We start from the raw sequence: 19,063 nt of genomic DNA on the forward strand, positions 1-19,063 counted from the left end.
AATTTTCCAAGGAAGAGAAGAATTAGTGAGTGAAAGAAATTGTGGTGGAGAGAGAATTTTTGAGTAAGTTCTCAATCACCCACTCTTTCCGATCTCATTTCTTAGAGATAGTTATAATATTCATAAGGAAGAAGGTAAGTAAATTTTGATTATGTTAATTTCTTTTTATTTTAAATTCATACTCGAATTTATTTTGTACGTAAATTTTAATTATGTTAATTAGTTGCACAAAATTTTCATGAGTTTATTTTTACGCATATTTAATTATACCAGTTCTATCTTTAATATACTTGCATCTATTTTTGGGTTAAGAAATGTTCCAATCCCCTCGGGTAAATTTTTAGCATTTCTTTTTATTCAAAAATAAAATTATATATATTTTTAACACAAAAATTGTGTGGCATGAGTTTATTTCTACGTTACATTTTTTTATGAAAATATGAGTAAAGATGAGATTTTTACGATATTATTTTAAATTGCATAAATTATAATAAGATGATTTTAAAACCCCTTATGGCAACGAAAGTTCAAAGTTACAGATGCTCGGTACCGCAGCTTAAAGTTTATACGAATCAGAGTGCACCCACACTGTTTACAGAGTGGTTATTTATGTTAGTGGATTTCTCCTGAGTGCACACCTGGTTCCGGATCAGAATTTAATAAGGAAAATCTCACTTAAAGTTTACGTACGTTGATTTAGTTTGGTCGGCCAGTCAGTTAAGTCCAGTTTTCGGATCGCACAACCCAGTCATGAGGGTAAACATGACTTACGGCAAACAGACCTAAGGGTGGTTTTTTTTATAATATATGTTTATACATATTTAATTACGTGTACAAAGTTATTGATGATTTGAAGGAAAAGTGTAAGTTTACGTGAAAAGGATCATTTTGGTGCTTAAATGACGATCTAAGGAAAACGTATAAGGAAAAGTATATGTATGTTTATCATTAAATATTTTTACAATTTTAAAGTTAAGAGTTTAATTTATCAGTTATAGTATATGATTATAAAAATTTATTGTTGAAATTGATGACAAAAGTTTTATGCAGAAATTTTTAAATTTATAGTTATTCTAAAAGCAGTCTTGAAGTTATAGTATTAAATATTGTTTTACGAAATTCTTTAAAAACTCATTTTGACCACACACTAATAATAATCTTATTTACTTACTGAGCGTCGTCTCACTCCAATCATATTTTTATTTCAGATAACTCTGAAGAGCATGTTGGAAATCAGACTTAGCAAGCATACGGGTGGGGATAGAAAATTAAAAATTGATTAGAAATATTAGTATGGTTTCAGATATTTATGTTTGTGTAATTTTTCTTCTTTTGAAATAAATGATTGTAATATGAATAATTAGTACTCTGTTCTAATAAAAATTGAGTTTATTTTGCTTTCGCTGTAAATTAGTAGTAAAAAGTTAATATCCCAGGCCCCTCGGGGTCGGGGTGTTACATACATTTTATTTAAATATATTTATTTTAAAAATTCAAATAGTTGAAATTTCCTTATGCCAAAAAGAGATAATAACTTTGTATTTATGTTAGATTTATTTAATATTTAATTAATGTTTTATGTGCAATAATATTTAAAAAATGAAAAAAACGTTAAAGCGAAATTCAAATTCAAAAAAGAACGAGGAGGGATCGCGTGCGGCACATCCGCATCGAATATATATAGTGTCTCCAACTCCTGAAGCGTTGAAGTAAACCGAAACAAAGAACCGTCGCGAGGCGAACCCCAACTTTCAGGAATATTACATCATTGCCACCCTCACGGTTCCCAACTAAGAAGTTCGTAACCTCCGTCTTGTCCGAAACACATAAATGCGAAGAGGCATTCCTGTAATAAATCCCAAAATGAGAGTCTTTTACTGAACGAACACCGAACAGGTCACCGACTGCCACGAACCCTAGCGGTCTTATTTATACGCACGGAGCAAATGTTGCGGAAATTCTCTCTCCTCTCTATCGCGCGCGCGTTGGGTCTTCACGTGCGATTCTGTACATTCCTGGACGGGCTCTTCGTCTCGCGCTCGATTCGATTCGATTCAGTTCTCAGAAGCTTTCGTCATGTCTAATAGGTGAATTTCGATTGCTCTGTGTTGTGTTTTTGGTTGGGAGTCTCGCTTTTCACTGCCACGGTGCTGTTTGTTTGCTGAGGAAATGTGGTTCGGGGAAACAAATTAGGTTTTTTTTTTTACTAAACTTACTTTATTATTTGGAACACATAATTGTTCCCGAGCTAGCTGTTTAACTTTTTCGGTTTTTCACTTTGCAGCGGTACCATTTGGTTGTCGAGAAAATGTAGTGCATGAAATCAAATTTTAGGTGGGGGGGGGGGGGGAATCATCTCAAATTATTTGATTGTTTGGAACGCTTAAATTGTTCTTGAGCTAGCTGTTTATCTTTCCCGTTGTATATTGTTGATCGAGAGTTTTCACTTTTTCATGGTACCATTTGGTTGCTGAGAAAATGTTGTACAGGGACACGAATTTGAGGATCTTTACTCAAGTTATTTGATTGTTTGGAACACTTAATTGTTCCTGACTTGGCTGTTCAACTTTTTTGGTGTGTATATTGATCGAGATTTTTTACGCCGCAATGGCACTGTTTGGTTGTTGAGAAATTGTACAGGAAAACGAATTTGGGGGTTTTTACTCAATTGTTTGTATTGGTTGGAACACTTATTACTAAGCTCAGATGAGGCGATCTTAACTGTTTTGTTGTTTATATTTTTGATGGAAGCTTGCAAATGTAGCATGTGGTTACTGTGGTACAGGAAAACAAATTAAATTTTTTCCCTTTAAATTCAAATTATTTGGCTGTTTGGAATGCATAATTGTTCCTGAGCTGTTTGGCTTAGATGTGTTGAACTTGACCTTTTTGGTAACCAGATGGATATAAACGAGGGCTTTAATGTTTTCCTTGTTTTAGTCAGATGGGGGGAAAGGGAGTCTGTTTGATGGCACATTTAATGTGTTTCTGCTTTGATGAGTCCATGTTTATGTTGTTTGTTTTCTTATTCTCTAGCTATTGTGCCTTGAATCTGGTAGGAATTGCTTGTGTAGATTTTTGAAATGGTTTTGATTTAATCCATCCGTATACAATGTTTAAAGTTTCTTATTGTGTTCTCTTGTTCTCTAAGGAAGAAGAAAGGGAAAAATGCTAAAAATTCTGTAAAATGGACTCCTTTTGTAGGCTTTTTAGCTTTTTATTTTCCTTTCCCTCCATACTCTACAGGATTTAAATGAAGATATCATTTATTTACTGGTTTATGAAGCTTAAAGTTTTTCATTATGAAAACTTTAAATGCAATCAAAAGGGGCGGTGGGTCAACTTGTCCCCTTCGTGTTTTGGGGTGGAGAACTGAATGCCATGGCAATTTGGTTTATTTGAGCTTTATTGAATAATTGGAGCATATTCATTTAGGCTTGTTGAATTTTTATCATAGGTAACTCAAGGAACAATTTTATCAATTAGGACTTAATGCCACTGTTCTCTTGTGCTTGTGGAGGCTTTTGCCTGTAAAATTTTGGTTGGCCTCAAATATATGAAAATGGCAGATAATGAACAAACAAGCTGCGAAAAACTAATTGGATTTACTCTAGCTGATTTGTCTTGATTCCTTGGTATTATAGTTGTATACTGTATTGCTTCTTTTGGTGCTTCATTTAGGTGGTTTTATTTTAAGGGTGCTGTACTTTGTCAAAGTGCATGGATTCCTATTATTTAAACTTGGAATAATGGCAAATGCTATCCGTTGAGCATAGTGCTGTTTAGATTCCAAGTATTTGAACTTTGTACGATGCAACTGCCTATCTGTTGAACATTGTACTATGGACTACAATAGTGTTGTTTCTAGGTTTTTTCTGGGTGTCTGCCTGTCCAATGCTCTTAGGCTGGCTATCATCTGCCTTCCTAGATTATGCTATAATCAGGAGTGGCTAACTGTACTGTTATTTTTCAACCAAGGAAATGATGGAAGGGATATCTGATGGGCTTTGAGTTTTAGATCTAGTCTATGAAGAAATATGTGCTTCTTTAACTGAGAAATTGCAGCACAGCAAATTGTTTGGACCTTAAGGGACTTCACAGAGGGTAAATGTGTCTGGATCTGGTCAGTTTTTAGGACCCAAAAGTTACTAGAGGTGTTGATTTGGTTTTTAAATGTTATTAAATTGAGTGGGTTTGTGAAAGTTGTTAACACATTATTAAACTTGGTTGACTGAGGTGTACAAACTACAAATATTACTTGGAGGGCCTGGAAACTTGCCACTATTTTCCAAATTACTTATGTCATTGGGATAATTGATACGGGAAAAAGAGTTGCTGAAGTGGGACGTGTTTCAGTTGCCAAGCCTTAGATCTAAAGTTCCTGTGATTGCCTATGCCTCTAAATTTTTTTTAATCATCATTTCATCATCTTTGTGAGAAATTTTGCATCTCTTCCCATCCCCAGCCATTTTACATGACTCCTACTTTCTCTTGTGCATCAGTCACTACCCAGCCATTCTTCTTGGTCTCTAGAAATTATGACCAGAGAATTGACCTTTCTTAGTGGCACCTGTTGCTGCTGCAATGCCAAAGCAAAGCGGGGATTGAGGTGCCTTTTTCCCCCTCTGTAGGTAAAAGGGTCGGGGCAGGCCACACTGGTGCAGAGCAGCGATGTGGAATTACTGCCTGTGTTGAAATTGGAAGAGAAATAGAGGAGAGGCTAGGAGAAGAAGAAGGAAGAAGAGGAAGAAGGAGATACCATTTTGGGAAAACACATTCTCTGCCATTCCATAGTCTTAAAGAGCTTCTAATCATGCTTCCATTTTTTTTAATACCTGTACCCATCTCTCTTATTACTTTACTGAATAAGGGAATGAACTATGCTTGAAAGCACAGAAAGGCTAGCAAGACTCTGAAACAAAGAGAAAAGGAAAAGTTGATTGTCAAACAATTGGAAGAAGATGAGGGAGCACATATGATATAAAAAGAGGAGGGCTTACTTCACACTCTACTTATTGAATGCTCTCAAAACTTCTATTCTTTCTCTCACTGCGCTCGGTCAGCTCTTTGGGACTCAGTCAGCTGTCTTGATGAAGATTGATTTCAGGCTTGCACTCTATGTGCTTGATCCGATCTATGAAAACCAGTCCTGAAATAACATAGAGAACAAGAGAAATCTTTGAGTATGCTAATCTTGACAGTTCCCATTTCGATTGAGAAAGTGGCTAAGTGACAATTTTGAAGGAGGTACTGCTTCAACTCTCGTTCCTTCCTTTAGATCTTGCAAGAAGGGGTTTAGGCAGAATAGATTTCCCTGGAATGTGCTCTTAAGTTGAGGGTTTGGGGCTTTTACTTCTAAAATTTTTATTTATCCATATGGAAGTTGAATCTAGTATGTTGTCACTCGTAAAAAAAGTAAGATCAACTGCAGCACCAGCATTTTTTGTATTCTTATTTCTACTCTTTTTAGCAACTCTAGTAGAGGGAAATCTTTTCAGGTGTGTTTTCAATTGTTTTTATATCTTTCTAGATTAGTAAGCATACATCATGATCTCTTGTTCTTACTTGTTTTGATTTTGGTTTATGTATTTCAGATCTTGATTTGTTCTGTATGTCATTTCCACTATAAAAAAATTTCAAAGGATTGTTCGTGTACCTGTAATTGAGATTTTTTGGACCATGTTTTTAGTTTTTATATATTATTCGAGGGATTAGTGGAAACAATATAGTGCGCGGGTCCAGAGGAACAACCCTTAGATCTGGAATTGCGATTGGGCCTCCTGGGACTGGAGAAAGAGAGAGACGAAGCGCCTCTTCCTCTTTCTCCTAATCTTGAAGGAAAAGAAGAGGAGCTTATACAATCCAATAACCCCTTAGTACTGTAATCCAAGGGCTTGGTCGGTATCCTCGTCCAATTCCTGCAAAATTATAGTTTCGGGCCTCTGTCTCCAATCCTATATTTCATGAGCAATGAACGCCCGTTATCTAAGATCTACGTCTCTTGACCCAATGAAGTTCTAGAGGCATCTTCCAGTAAAGGGCACACAATGCTTCCCTTGTAATCTTTTTTATGGATACCAAGTCACAAGTGGATATAAAGGCCTTGTAGGAGGGCGACAATCATTGGTAGGATATAAAGTAGCTCAAAGGGGTCTTGGGGTACAGACGTTTTTTCCTTTCCTGACTGAACCAAAGCAAGCTTAACTGATTGAACCCAAGCAATTGCAGCTACTTTCTCTTTCATTGCCTTCAGATGGACTTACTAAAGCATCAATGGGGGGAGTGCCAACATATTATTATGGAGATCATATAGACATGTACTGAAAATAAGCAAGCTTATTTATAGCTCTTTCTTAATGGGTTAACTTCATGGCCTTCCAGTGGTCAAGATAAAAGAACTTCTTTGTGTGGGAATATGTCTTTATTTGCTGCTCCTGCTCATCAAGTAGGGACATTATGCTCTGCTCTTCAGTGAAAGCTCTGGGTTCCTGCTCTAATATCATTCTATCTGGGTTCCCGTTGTTAAAGTAAGAGAAGAGTCTAGTTGCGATAATAAATCAAGCAAGATTTTTCCTATGAAGGTTGGTTCAGTTTCCTGGTTGCTGTGGGGTTTGTTTTCAGTTTTTCATGTCTTTTAAAATTGGTTTCGGTTTTGGTTTTAAAAATATATATATATCAAACCGAAAAACTGAGTATTTAGATATAATGTCAGCAATTATTTGTTAGTCATTTTAAAATTTAAAATTTAATTATTATATATAATTGGTCATACACAAATAATAGTATTATTAGGTTGAAACGCAGAATGGTAGTCATTTTCCTGTAATTGGAGATGAAAACATTTTATACAAGAGGAGGATTGATGAACCCACTTCTCCTTAACAATGTGGGGCAACTGAAAATGGAAGTCAGACTTCCTATTGTGCTACAGGAGTGCATCTGTGCAATGCTAAGGCCCATTGTGATTTGTGAGTGGTTTTGTTACACATGGACCACATCGTTTGCATGATAGGTACGGAAGCCCTCTCTTCCTCATAAAAATCTGCCAGGCCATGTGAATACACACCCATTGCTCGGCATGACCTTAGACCAGGCTAAAATCCATACAATGGTAGTGGGCTTAATCTGCTTTTCAGTCAATAGGCTTTAGACTGGTTATTTTGGAAGTCAAATTTCTGGAAAGCTAGTTAAAAAGTTTAAAAGTGTACTGACCGAACCAGACCATTAAATTGTGGTTCATCACGTATCCGAACCATTAGTTTGTGGTTTGGTACTGGTTTGCAAATTTCAAAACCGTTAAGATCAGTCTGGTTATCAGTTTTAGGCAAAATCCAACCATTTAGAACCGACTGCACCCCTACTCATAAGCCTACTATAAATTTGGGTTTAGGACCCAACAGTCGCTTGCAAAGTGATTTGGTGCAAAGTGATTCGGTCAAAGTGATCCACACAATTATTTGCTTCCCATCCTTCATCACATATCCTATATAAATTTCCATTCATTTTATTTTTCTAAGTTTTCAAGTGTGGTAAGGTTGGTGAAATGCTGTCTGAGGGGTGATTTGTCAGAGATTGGGGTAAATTGTTATTAAATTGTTGAAGCAGAGAGAGAGAGAGAGAGAGAGAGAGAGAGAGATAGCGAGAGATGCCTGTTGATGTAAGTAGGGACTGAGGATGTCTTTTCTTCATTTATTTTCCTTTTTTGGTGGGAGGGGGGTTTATTGTTAGTAAATTGTTGAAGTAGAGAGAGAGAGAGAGAGAGAGATGAGATACCCGTTGATGTAAGTAGGGACCAAGGATGTCTTCTTTTTGTTTCTTTTTCTTTTTTGGTGGGAAGGGGAGTGTTGGAGGCATTGGGGGCAGGGCATGTCATCTGCAAATTTCAATCCATTTTATTTTTCTCTGTAGTTTGCCAGTGGGCAATGTGAGTGAAGTGCTGTTAAGAGTAGCAAGTTGTGAGTAATTGAGGGAAATGGTTATAAATTTTTTTTTTTTTTTGGTGGAGAGGGTGGGGGGGGGGGGGGGGGAAGAGAGAGATGCAAGCTAATAATGACAGAAATCATGATCCTACCCTATTTAAATTTTTATATATATATATATATATTTATGTATATATTTTTGTTCAAGGTCAAAGAGTTGAATTTCAATAAAAATTTTGAGTAGATTAGTATCCATTATCATAAATTGAAGGGGAAAATTTTGTATTACTTCATAAGCTATAAATACGTGACATCCTTGTGCATTAAATGTGCCTGGAGGAATGATTATTATTGAGTACAGCTGTTTTAAATTTATATTGACTCAAAAATAGATATGTAACAAGAATATTACGCAGAATTTTTTTGGTTTTTGTTTTTATGTTATCTAAAGATATTCTTAACTCTGTTTTTTTTATTATGTGGTGGTGGTAATCCGACACAAACGGCTGGTTCCTGCAAGTAATTGCAAAAGCGATAACATGAAAAAACCTTCAAAAATGGAAAAAAGGAAAAAACATAGAAGTGAAGATATTTGATGGAGAAATTGCTGGTTCATTTGAACAATTATCTATTATCTGCAGGCTAAAAATGCTTACTTAGCAAGGAACAACCTAAGTATGTTCATACTACGTTTATGATGTGATCGTTTTTAATTATGTTTTTACAGCCTCTGAGCATGTTTTATCTGTCTTCCATTTTGTACATTTATCTTGATAAAGGAGAGCCATTTGTTTTGGTGTTACACCCATCAAATCCCAAATATGCCTCAACTTACTTTAGAAAGCCAAGTGCAAAAAAACCTTTAGAAACAAAACAATAAGAATTAAGAAGGTAAAAGTGTCTTTCTGCCCATGCCAGAAGTTCCCAATTGCAGTTAGCAACTCAGTCACCTTTTTCTTCGAGCTGTATTTTCTCTAAGATAACTGGGAGAGGAAGGAGGAGAGGGAGGAAAGATTTGGTGGTTATTAATTAATTTAAGATGATATCATTGCACAAGTGATGCATATGCTTCTAATTTTGAAGTTCGGAAATTATAGTATGATGCATTTTTTTATTTTATATCATAGAAAAGTGCCATTAATTTAAAAATTTTTGATTTCTGAATTGAAATGGTTCCCCAATTGTGGTTGTGCAAATTGTGCTTCTGTAGAGCAGTTGTATTTCGATACTTGCTTTGCCCCTTCACAGAAGAAAATTGGTGCATTCTGACAAAATTACTCCCCCCATCTCCCCTCCCTCTCCCCCCCCCCCCCCCAACCCCACCTCAACAAATTCTTTCAGAGTTCTTTGCAAGTTCTTTGCACATGGAGCGTGTCTAAAAGGGGAGCATTGCGAGTTTTCTCATGACTGGAAGGATCCACCAAATAATGTAACATTTTTAAAATTTATTTTCTTTTATTGCCTATTCTTATCCTTTTATGAACAGAACAGCCTTGTCATTTATTGTTTTTGTTGGTTTATTTATTTATTTTTATCAGATTTGCACCTATTATCAGAGAGGGGCATGCTCCTATGGTAGTCGGTGTAGATATGAGCATGTAAGGGTTTCTCGCTCTCGTACTTCTACTGCATCTTCATCATCAAGTTCTCGCCAGGCTTTTGCTTTAGATTCTGGTCCTCTAGCTCATCCTTCCTCAACTGCATCAACTGTGGTAACTTCAACTCCCAGTGTTTCTTCTGATGTTTTAGCTTTAAGTGGGCCTTTATTTCCTCCAACAAAACCAGCATGGAGCCAGGAATCTCCACATCATGATTTCTTTGAGAATGGTGATCCAGTGGAGTCTCTGGAGTCTCTGAGTATAAGGCCATCTGACAAACCTATTTGTTCATTTGCTGCTGCTGGTAATTGTCCACGTGGGGAAAAATGCCCCCATGTTCATGGGGAATTATGTCCCTCTTGTGGAAAACATTGTTTGCATCCTTTCAGACCCGAGGAAAGAGAGGAACATGTAAGAACATGTGAGAAAAAACAAAAGCATCTTGAATCGTTGAAGCACAGCCAAGAAATAGAATGCAGTGTGTGCCTTGAACGTGTTCTGTCGAAACCCACACCAGCTGAACGGAAGTTTGGTTTGTTATCAGAATGTGATCATCCATTCTGTATAACCTGTATTAGGAATTGGCGTAATAGTTCTCCAACATCTGGGATGGATGTCAATACCGCATTGAGGGCCTGTCCAATATGTCGCAAGCTTTCATACTTCGTCATACCCAGTGTTATTTGGTATACCACAAAAGAAGAGAAACAAGAAATTGTTGACAGCTACAAAGCAAAGCTCAGGTAATCTAATTATATTCATGCACCTTGTGAATTTTCTTTGTGAGATCCTTCAAGTCACTAGTCAGAACGAACTTGTATGTCTCTTCTAAACAGTTCCTCAAATGTTTTTTGCCTTATCAAATATTATGGTGGTGAACAGGCATACACTGTAGTTGTATAGTATTCATACTTCGTCAAACTTCATATAGTTGGGAGTCACTTGTTGGAAGCACATTAGCATCGGCATGCTATTATATCAATTTTTTTCTTTTTTTCCTAAAAGGGTGGTGAGAATGCTATCTTTATTATTATTTTCTTAAAAATAAATATCTTGGGTTGATGAACCACTTCTCCCAGAAAACAAAAAAGGTACTGCTTTGTCTATTGTTGAGGAAAAAAGGAAAGATAGTCCCACTGCATGGGGTCGGCTACATCAACAAGAAGAGGCTACACCTTAAGTGCCACTGCATGGGGTTGGCTACATCATTCCTTTTCTGTCAATTTACACAATCATGGGAAATTTCAATCTAGCATTTTTTAGGCCAATAAATTTGTGCTTACCACAATTGGATCTTTAAAAAACATGCCAAAACCAAAAAACTAATGGATTGCAAATTTGTTGGATGTCATTTGGATTAGAATTAACATGTTGGCGTCTTGCAGGTCCATTAATTGCAAATACTTTGACTTTGGAAATGGAGCATGTCCATTTGGGACCAGTTGTTTTTACAAGGTAAGGTTGCTCATAGCTATCAACTCGCCATTTATAGAGTTTTATTTTTCATTTTTGAGTTTTTTATAACTTGCACTTGCTCATCATCTTTTGTGGATAAACTCGGGCCTAACTTGCTGAATCTCAGCTATAAAACTAGGTTATTTGAATGTTTATGTTTTCCCCCTTCCCCTTAGAGATGTGATCTAGAGTCGCGATCTTTCATTTCTAGTGAAAGAAGGCTGATAATAATTTACGTCTTAAAATGAACCTTGGAGGCGGATTGCGAAGGACTTATCTTTTCATTAAAAAGGATTGCAAGGGACCTAATTAACTTGTCGTGTAACAATGAATCTGATTTTGTTGCATTTTCTGGTTTATTAATGGTTGCTTTGGATGGCATCTTTTGTGTTTCTTTTCTTTGTTATTTTTTTTAGTATTTTGTAGTGGACCATTTGCTTCTTTGTGATGGGTTTTTCATCTTTGACATGACTACATGTGGTGAGCTTAACCGTAAATGTGGATAGCTTGACCATTCTTCTTGCAACTTTCTTGGGGGTGGGCATTAGAAGCATAAGAATATTTCTTGAGTGAATTAATCGTAAGTTGGTTGAGTTGTAAATGCAATTTCTTAACATAGCCAAGTGTTGCCTGGCAAAAAAAAAAAAAGATATAGCCAAGTGTTTATGGTAAAATGACAGTTATAAGACGGAACAGCTAATGTCTGATTTGATTACCTCTTGGTGTGATGAGAAGACTTCTGTAGTGTCACTGCATAATGTTAGAAACATAAGAATATTTAAACTAGGTGTAACGAGCAGTTTTTTTTTTTTTTTTTTGGGCAGAAAACTAGCTGTTAGTGAATTTTTTGGGGGGTTAAGAAAACTAGGTGTAATGTATATGCGCACATGCAGACACGCACATTGATATTGGTGTGAAGAATTGTTGATGCTGCAAGGCCGAGAGCTGTGCTGGTGCCTTACAATATCTGAGAGGATAAAGTGAGAGGGGGAAAATGAGGAATCAATCAAGATGCAAGTTATAGGTATAACCAATATATGGATGTTAGATGGGTTAGTAGAAAGTGTCACACCCAGTGCATAGGGCTCCCACGCCACATCAGGATATTGAGAGAATTTGAGTTATTTGCTATGACTAACTATGAGGTTGAAGGAAAGTTGAAGGTAGAGTAGGGTGATAATGGTGTGCACTGGAGTGATTAGGTTGAACTTGATAGTGGAATTTGCCTGCAAGGGTTAAGGTGTTTGCATTTTGAGTTTGTGCTTTTAAAGTCAAATTTGGTTTTAAACTAGCTTGTGGAATTTAATCACACATGCATGAGAAAGGATTAAGGAATTTTTAATCTTAATGGATCTCTAAAGTATTGAGCCAAAATTTTTCCAAAGAAATTGAAACTTGCATCTTGGATCATGAACACAATTTGAGCTTTATAATATTATGGTTATCCTTAACGTGGTTTACTTGAGTTTATATTTGTATATTTTGAATTACCAATAAGTAGTTTACAATTTATATTTGAATATTTTTTCTTTTTCAAATTCCTCGATTTTCCTAATTTTATGTAATTTATTTAATTTGTGTTATATAAGTAATTTATTTATAAATTTATAAAAACAAAATTTGCGATAGGCTTATGCCTTAAGTGTTAGACCTTGCCTCAAGAGAGTTAGAAGGCCTTGCCATTTGCATTTTGTCTTTTAAAGAATTGGGTAGCATTCAAAAGAGGAGAAAAAGACAAGTATTTTTTTCCTCACTTGTTAAAAATTTCCCTTTTTCCTTGTCAGTTTTCACTGGCTCTCGACACTGTTAGCCCGGTGCAATTTTCACTAACATTTGTGCACCACATCTACCATGTTGCATCTACCTCCAAGCTCCACTGTGCCCTTCATTGACAATTGTATCATCCATCTGCATGGCAGCACCAATGGCTTGTGACTATCCTCCCTCGGACAACGGGCCTAATCATCCTAGTCTTTCAACTATTTTTGGATATTTTTATTACTTTCCTGTTTCTGCCTTTGCACCTGAGCAAAATTACTTCTGCGTGTGTCACCAACCAAACATGCTCATAGGTTTTGTTGTAATATATAAAGCAAAAGCAAATGAGATCTTTTTAAAGTGCTTCTCTTAATGCACTCTGCCCATGCATAAATGTTATCATGGTGTCTATTATTGGAATATTCATTTGCCACATCTCTCTTTCTCTCTCTCTCTCTCTCTCTGAGTGGATTGCTCCTTTCAATAATTGAGCTTCAGCTCTACAACACGATTGTGCTGATTCTGTTGCCAGATGTGGATATTTGGTCATGGTTGAGTAGTTGCTGTCGAACTAGCCTTCTCTGATCATGGACTTCAGGATTCTGCTCTTAGCATGTCATTTATTTACTTTCATCTCGGAGTGTGTTAACTTTATTACTCCTTTAATGGATAACATGTTTGTTGTGATCCAGCACACGGTCAAGCCAGGCTCGTATATATGGATTCATCACAAGCCACCACCGAGACGCAGGCCACGAGGCTCACGACATAGACCTAATCACAGGCACAGAGTGGATATGACTGCTGTGTATATGTTGTTAGATCACTTGGACAGGATTGAAACAGAATTGGGAGAGGATTTTAATGATGATATAATCTATGAAGTCTTAACACCCAGGGAGGTTGAATTATTTCTAACGCAGCTGGGTCTTGATACAAATGAAGACTATACACCTGGGGACATTCTTGATTTGCTAGTGGATCTGGCTAGTGGATCTGGTTTTGGTTTCAGCTGACTCATCAAGTTATGATCAGTTCCACACATCTTAAGTTAGTTGATGTTCAGATGTAACGCATATGATACTTAAACCAGTGGTTTTTAAAATCAAACTCGTACTTTTATGGTAGCAGCCTACCGGATTTTTGGACTTGTTGGCTAGAACTGATCTTTTTGCCCTTTTTTCTGTGGATATTGTTTTTGCTCTCTCAAGGCTTAAGCTGATAACTATCGAAATAGACTTGCGTCATGCTTTGCAGTTCTATTATTTATTGATAATCATCTATATGAAGCCATTTGTTGCTCTTGTCGGGATATGTTATTGATAATTATCAAAATGAGGCCATGCGTGATACAGCTTGGCAGCTGAGCAATTCATATTTAAGCAGTCTGTAATTTTTTATTATTTATTATTTATTATTATTTATTATTTTTTTTTACTTTTCATCCAAATCTACTGAATGCGGGAAATTTGTTGATAATCATCCAAATGATGCCATGCGAATCTTGGAAAGTAGTCCCATTGTTCTGTGAAACGGTTTGGCAGTGGAATGATTCATATTTAAGTAGTCTGATTATATTTTTTTTCTTTCACCAAATCTAATGAATGCCTTCCTAATGGAATCTAGCTTGGTAAAGTATCACAAGGAGTTATATTTAGAATCTGTTTCCCTGTTCAACTTGCATGCTCATTTTTAGAATCTCTTCCTTTTATAGAAAGTAAGAATATGGATAAAAGGGATAAATTTAATTAAATGTTCACATTTTTAGAAATTTCTTTATTTCGTTGAGTACTATAAATTTACTAGATCTAGGGATAGTGTTTGATTACACAGGATTATGCAATTTTGTGGCTAGATTCTTTTAAACCGTTGTTATGGATCTTTTCCTATAATGTATTTTAATTAATTAATTAATTTTAGTGCATAATTTTCCTTTGAAGTGCTCGTAATGAGATTGACACTGGGCCTAAATACTTGGGTGTTCTGTCCTTGCAGCATGAATACCGTGATGGGCGTACAGAGGAAGTAGTTCTGCGGCACCTTGGTGCTGAAGATGGAAACATTGTTATAGCTAAAAATATTAGGTTTTGCTCTATATTCTTGTTTTCTATTTTCTAAAAATCATTTAACGGCTTCTTTTTTCCCATTGTCTGGTTTCGTCGTTTGTTTCTTACTAAGCCTTGGTAATTTCAGGCTTTCAGATTTCCTTGGTAGCTTGCACATAAGGTGAAGTGAGCTGCTGTTTGAAACTTGCAGTGTACGTTTCATGAAATGACTCCTACATACTTCTCTGCTTCTGAATCCCCACCATTATTGTAACAGTGCATTTGTGTTTGGGCCTTTGGGCCATACGGTTTACTGCCCATGCCTATGGAAATTATTGCCCTCAACTTCACCCTAAATTGGTTAATAAGCACAGATTTATCTTTGGAAAAAATTTAACCTGTCTTCTTGTCCAGTCTCGCATTTGGTTGTTGAGCGCATTTTTGTCCTATTTGCCTAATCAAAAACCTCTGTGCATGCATGCTTTTTGGTGAATCCCATCTTTGGTGGCACTGTGATTGGTAATTAAAGAAATGTTGTAAATGTGAGGAATGAATGTGGATTGGTAACTATAACTGCTAATTCACTTTGGGAGAGGTACAGGTGGCTCTGTGCAAATTCCCTCTGCCCAACTAGAACCCCCCAGGGATAGAATCCTCGATCCTCCCACAAAGGAGGCCACGCAAAGAACTGGGCACCTAGTCTTGGTTTGGCCCTAGCGTACTTGAAGCAGTTAATTTTATTGATGTTCCTGAAACTGTGTTATTGAAATATATGACAAGATACCTACAAACTATTGACCACCAAGACCAGTTTATTCATTCACAGAAACTGTATATTCATTTCTACAGGATGCCTAATAATATTATGAAGAAAATATGTGGGACCTGAGATGCCAATATTTTCTTGAATTTCTGTACCCTACATCGCATAAGGAAAATATGATGTGTCAGCATTGCTGATGATAGTGTTATGTGTGGAAGTTGTCTTCTATTAAGGATGTTATATTGCCTTCATCGCTGAAGGCTGAAATTGCTGTACTGTACATGCTTGTTTTTTTTTTTTCGCTTCTTCTGTTGAAACAAGGTAAATCCTACATGGATTAAGCACAATAGCTGTTTGCTTTTGCCTTACATGGTTTTACTTCTTGCCTCTGATGGAAGGTCCACTGGTCTGGTTTTGGTAAGCGGTGTGCCACATTACCTGGGATGAACCGAGGGTAACTGTCACTATTCCTTATTTGTGTTGGATGTGCGCGTTATCTGTATCATATTCTCATATGCTGTTTATGCAATGTACCCATGCGGACGCGTGCGAGGTGGGAATGGGAGTAGTGGTTAGTTTCATTGACTTACTATTTGTGTTGGATGTGCGCGTTATCCGTATCATATTCTCATATGCTGTTTATGCAATGTACCCATGCGGACGCATGCGAGGGCAGGGAGATCGTAGTGGTTCGTTCATGACTTACCGTTTGTGTTGGATGTGCGTGTTATCTGTATCATTTTCTCATATGCTGTTTATGGAATGTACCTGTGCGGGTGCATGCAAGGTGGGGATGGGAGTAGTGCTTAGTTTCATTGACTTACTATTTGTGTTGGGTGTGCGTGTTATCTGTATCATATACTCGTATGTTGTTTATATTATACTCTTATGCTGTTTATGGAATGTACCTGTGTGGGTGCATGCAAGGTGGGGATGGGAGTAGTGCTTAGTTTGATCGACTTACTATTTGTGTTGGATGTGCATGTTATCTGTGTCATATACTGTTACGCGGTTTATGTCATACTCTTATGCTGTTTATGGAATGTACCTGCGTGGGCGCATGCAAGGTGGGGATGGGAGTTGTGGTTAGTTTCATTGACCTGCTATTTGTTTCCAGACAATACTTTGGTTTTTTCCCTTATTTTAGTTTGTTGGCTGCATGATTTTGGTTAAGTCCTCAAATCCCAGGACAACTATTGGAACTATTTTATTCTTCTTGACAACACTGCTATGGAGTATTTCACTTGATCTTGTTTTTTTCCGGCTAAAATCTCTCTTTTTTGGGGATTTTTTTTTTGGGGGGGGTGGGGGGGGGGGAGGGGGTTTCCATTACTCAACGTTAAGATCTGTTGCACAATGTGCAGGACTTTTGAGGGAATAAAAGTGCTCTTATACATTTGTCTTTCATAGATGGTCACTATGAGTGATTTTGAGGAATTGGAAGGTTGTGAATTGTATTGTATTTCTCCTTTTGTGAGCTTTATCGATGCATCCCATGCACTTGAACCTGTTCTTTTGGCCTTTTTTGTCAAACTCACTTATGAATTGCATGAGTGCGCCTGCGCAAGAGAGAGAGAGAGTGGTTGGTGTGCGTTTATCTTTCATTTCTCTTAATTGTTTTGTGTCTGATGCAGAATGGCTTGCTGGATTTGAGGCAGCAGATCGGGGGAATAAACAAGTTTTCCTTTCATACTGAATAAAGTAAGGGCGTGCAGCAAAGTTTATGCCTCCATGGAATGGGTTTGAGGTTTTTATTGTAAATCAGCCCCTTTCAGGACAATGAATTATGTAAAAATTTTAAGCGCCCATGCCCCATCTTTCCTCTGCCTCATCCGGAAGACACACAGAAACTCTATAGATGTAGACTGCAATACCCTACCAGGTTCTGAGCAATGTTGCTTCATAGTTGGGTGGTTTGAAAATATTATTATTATTATTGTTAGTATGAGTTATTTGAGCTCCATTGGGGAGCTTCTGCCAAAGTTGCTATGTCAAGTTATACCAGATTTTGTTGGACATGTGATATGATTGTGAGTTTGACACTTGAGCTATATGTTTCGCAATGGTCTTTGTAAATTTTAAAAAGGACGTGGGGGGATGTTCTCTGGAATGGTGATAGCAAATTTGGTAATGAATTAGAAGTTTTGGCATGGTTCAGTGAATTTGTCTCAATTAAATTAGTAGTTTGAACATTGCTCACTGAATTTTCTTCATCATTTAGCTGTCCTCTCTCTCTCTCTCTCTCTCTCTCTCTCTCTCTCTCTCCATGTCATTGGATAATATAGTTGTCGAAATGAAGTTTTGTTGCAAGCGTTTTGCAATGGTTGATTGAGCAGAAATTATTGCATAGTTAGCTCTTCCTATTGCTATGAGTGGTTATAATGTATTAACTCATGTACAAATGGAATGGAATATGTAGAGACGGAATTCAATTTATTACTTGATTGTCTTGCTTTTTATTTGAAGCTTATTTAATTGTTTTCCCTGCATCTGCAAACCAAACATGATTTAAGTTTGTTCGCCTCACAATAGTTCTTTTATAACTTGATTGACATGGACACCTTAAATTTGTCTTTAAATTTTTTACTCAATTAGATTATAAATTTTGGGCTATTGTCTGCAGTTTGATTGATTTTAATAATTTTAGCTTAAAATTGTCCAAAATTTATCACCATTATTGTTACATCCAAATTTTTCAGTAATTTTTTTTTTCAAAAAACTTTTTGATTTCCAAAGCGTGAATTTTGGATCTTAATTTATTTAAATAAATTTAAATATAAATTTATTTCACCTTGTAGAACTCAAATTCACTCTCTGTTTTAGTAAAGTGATTCTCGGGTGAGAGGCACGAACAAGACGAAAGTAGTTCTTCGAGAATGAAGTAAATTTGGATACTTTAAATTCAAAAGCTATCAAAACATAGGGGTTGAGTCTTATAAATTAAATGTCAATTTTTTGGTCCAATAAAATTGATTTAAATGGCAGGTTTTTTCATGTATCAAGTGATCAAGTGAGATCCATATAATAAAAGATAAGATCATGTTAGTCTTTCATGGAAACCTAATTATTTTTTCAACACAAAAAAAATATGGGAAATAGGGGAGAAAAATGAAAAAAAGTATTTGCTGTGAGCTAGGCAAAATCAACTATAACTCTTTGATACATTATAATGGAATAGATTAAGTAGAATGCATTAAAAATTGTATGATGAATTTGTAAATTATAGAGATCAATCTCATTACATTACATTTCATTTTATTCTTTTCTATCAAACACAATTTTAAATTTTCATTTTTTAGGGAGACTAAGTTGACAACAATGTATAGGACATAATTGCCAAAATGCTTTTGCAAAATTTGACATTTTTGGGAAGGGTGAGAGAGTAATGTTGAACAAATATCATTCATAGATTCCCCTTTAATGAATAATGATCAATGTACAAAATCTTTCGATAAACTTAAATCAATCGAAGTAAAAGATAATGTACCATATTTTTGGCAAAGTTGCATAAACTATTTTGAGTAA

The 19,063-nt window shown here is 36.3% G+C and overlaps 1 protein-coding gene across 7 annotated transcripts; it reads left to right on the forward strand.

Moving 5' to 3' along the window:
- The first annotated feature begins 1,819 nt into the window (after nt 1-1,819).
- Nucleotides 1,820-17,695, forward strand: LOC131165049 (putative RING-type E3 ubiquitin transferase C3H69). 7 transcript variants are annotated; one of them, XR_009139398.1, is made up of 9 exons: nt 1,927-2,087; nt 9,261-9,348; nt 9,458-10,260; nt 10,903-10,972; nt 14,726-14,814; nt 14,924-14,987; nt 15,625-15,705; nt 15,934-15,992; nt 17,173-17,695. XR_009139398.1 is itself a non-coding variant. In XM_058122697.1 (7 exons), the coding sequence occupies exons 1-6, from the start codon at nt 2,077-2,079 to the stop codon at nt 14,958-14,960; spliced, it is 1,098 nt and encodes a 365-aa protein (XP_057978680.1). In that variant the 5' UTR covers nt 1,820-2,076; the 3' UTR covers nt 14,961-14,987; nt 17,173-17,695. The 7 variants fall into 7 exon arrangements, 3 of the variants coding, with proteins under 3 accessions (XP_057978680.1, XP_057978678.1, XP_057978679.1); XR_009139396.1 differs by having other exon boundaries at nt 15,625-16,109; XR_009139397.1 differs by having other exon boundaries at nt 15,625-15,992.
- Nucleotides 17,696-19,063: the final 1,368 nt, after the last annotated feature.

The sequence above is a fragment of the Malania oleifera genome, chromosome 9 (assembly GCF_029873635.1).
Source record: "Malania oleifera isolate guangnan ecotype guangnan chromosome 9, ASM2987363v1, whole genome shotgun sequence".
NCBI classification, from domain to species: Eukaryota; Viridiplantae; Streptophyta; class Magnoliopsida; order Santalales; family Ximeniaceae; genus Malania; species Malania oleifera.

What these genes read in the sequence shown, in the direction of transcription:
- LOC131165049 (XM_058122695.1), top strand. An exon ending in AGCTACAAAGCAAAGCTCAG is followed by an intron (nt 10,261 to 10,902) that starts GTAATCTAATTA and finishes GGCGTCTTGCAG; the next exon opens with GTCCATTAATTGCAAATACT. An exon ending in GGACCAGTTGTTTTTACAAG is followed by an intron (nt 10,973 to 13,422) that starts GTAAGGTTGCTC and finishes GTTGTGATCCAG; the next exon opens with CACACGGTCAAGCCAGGCTC.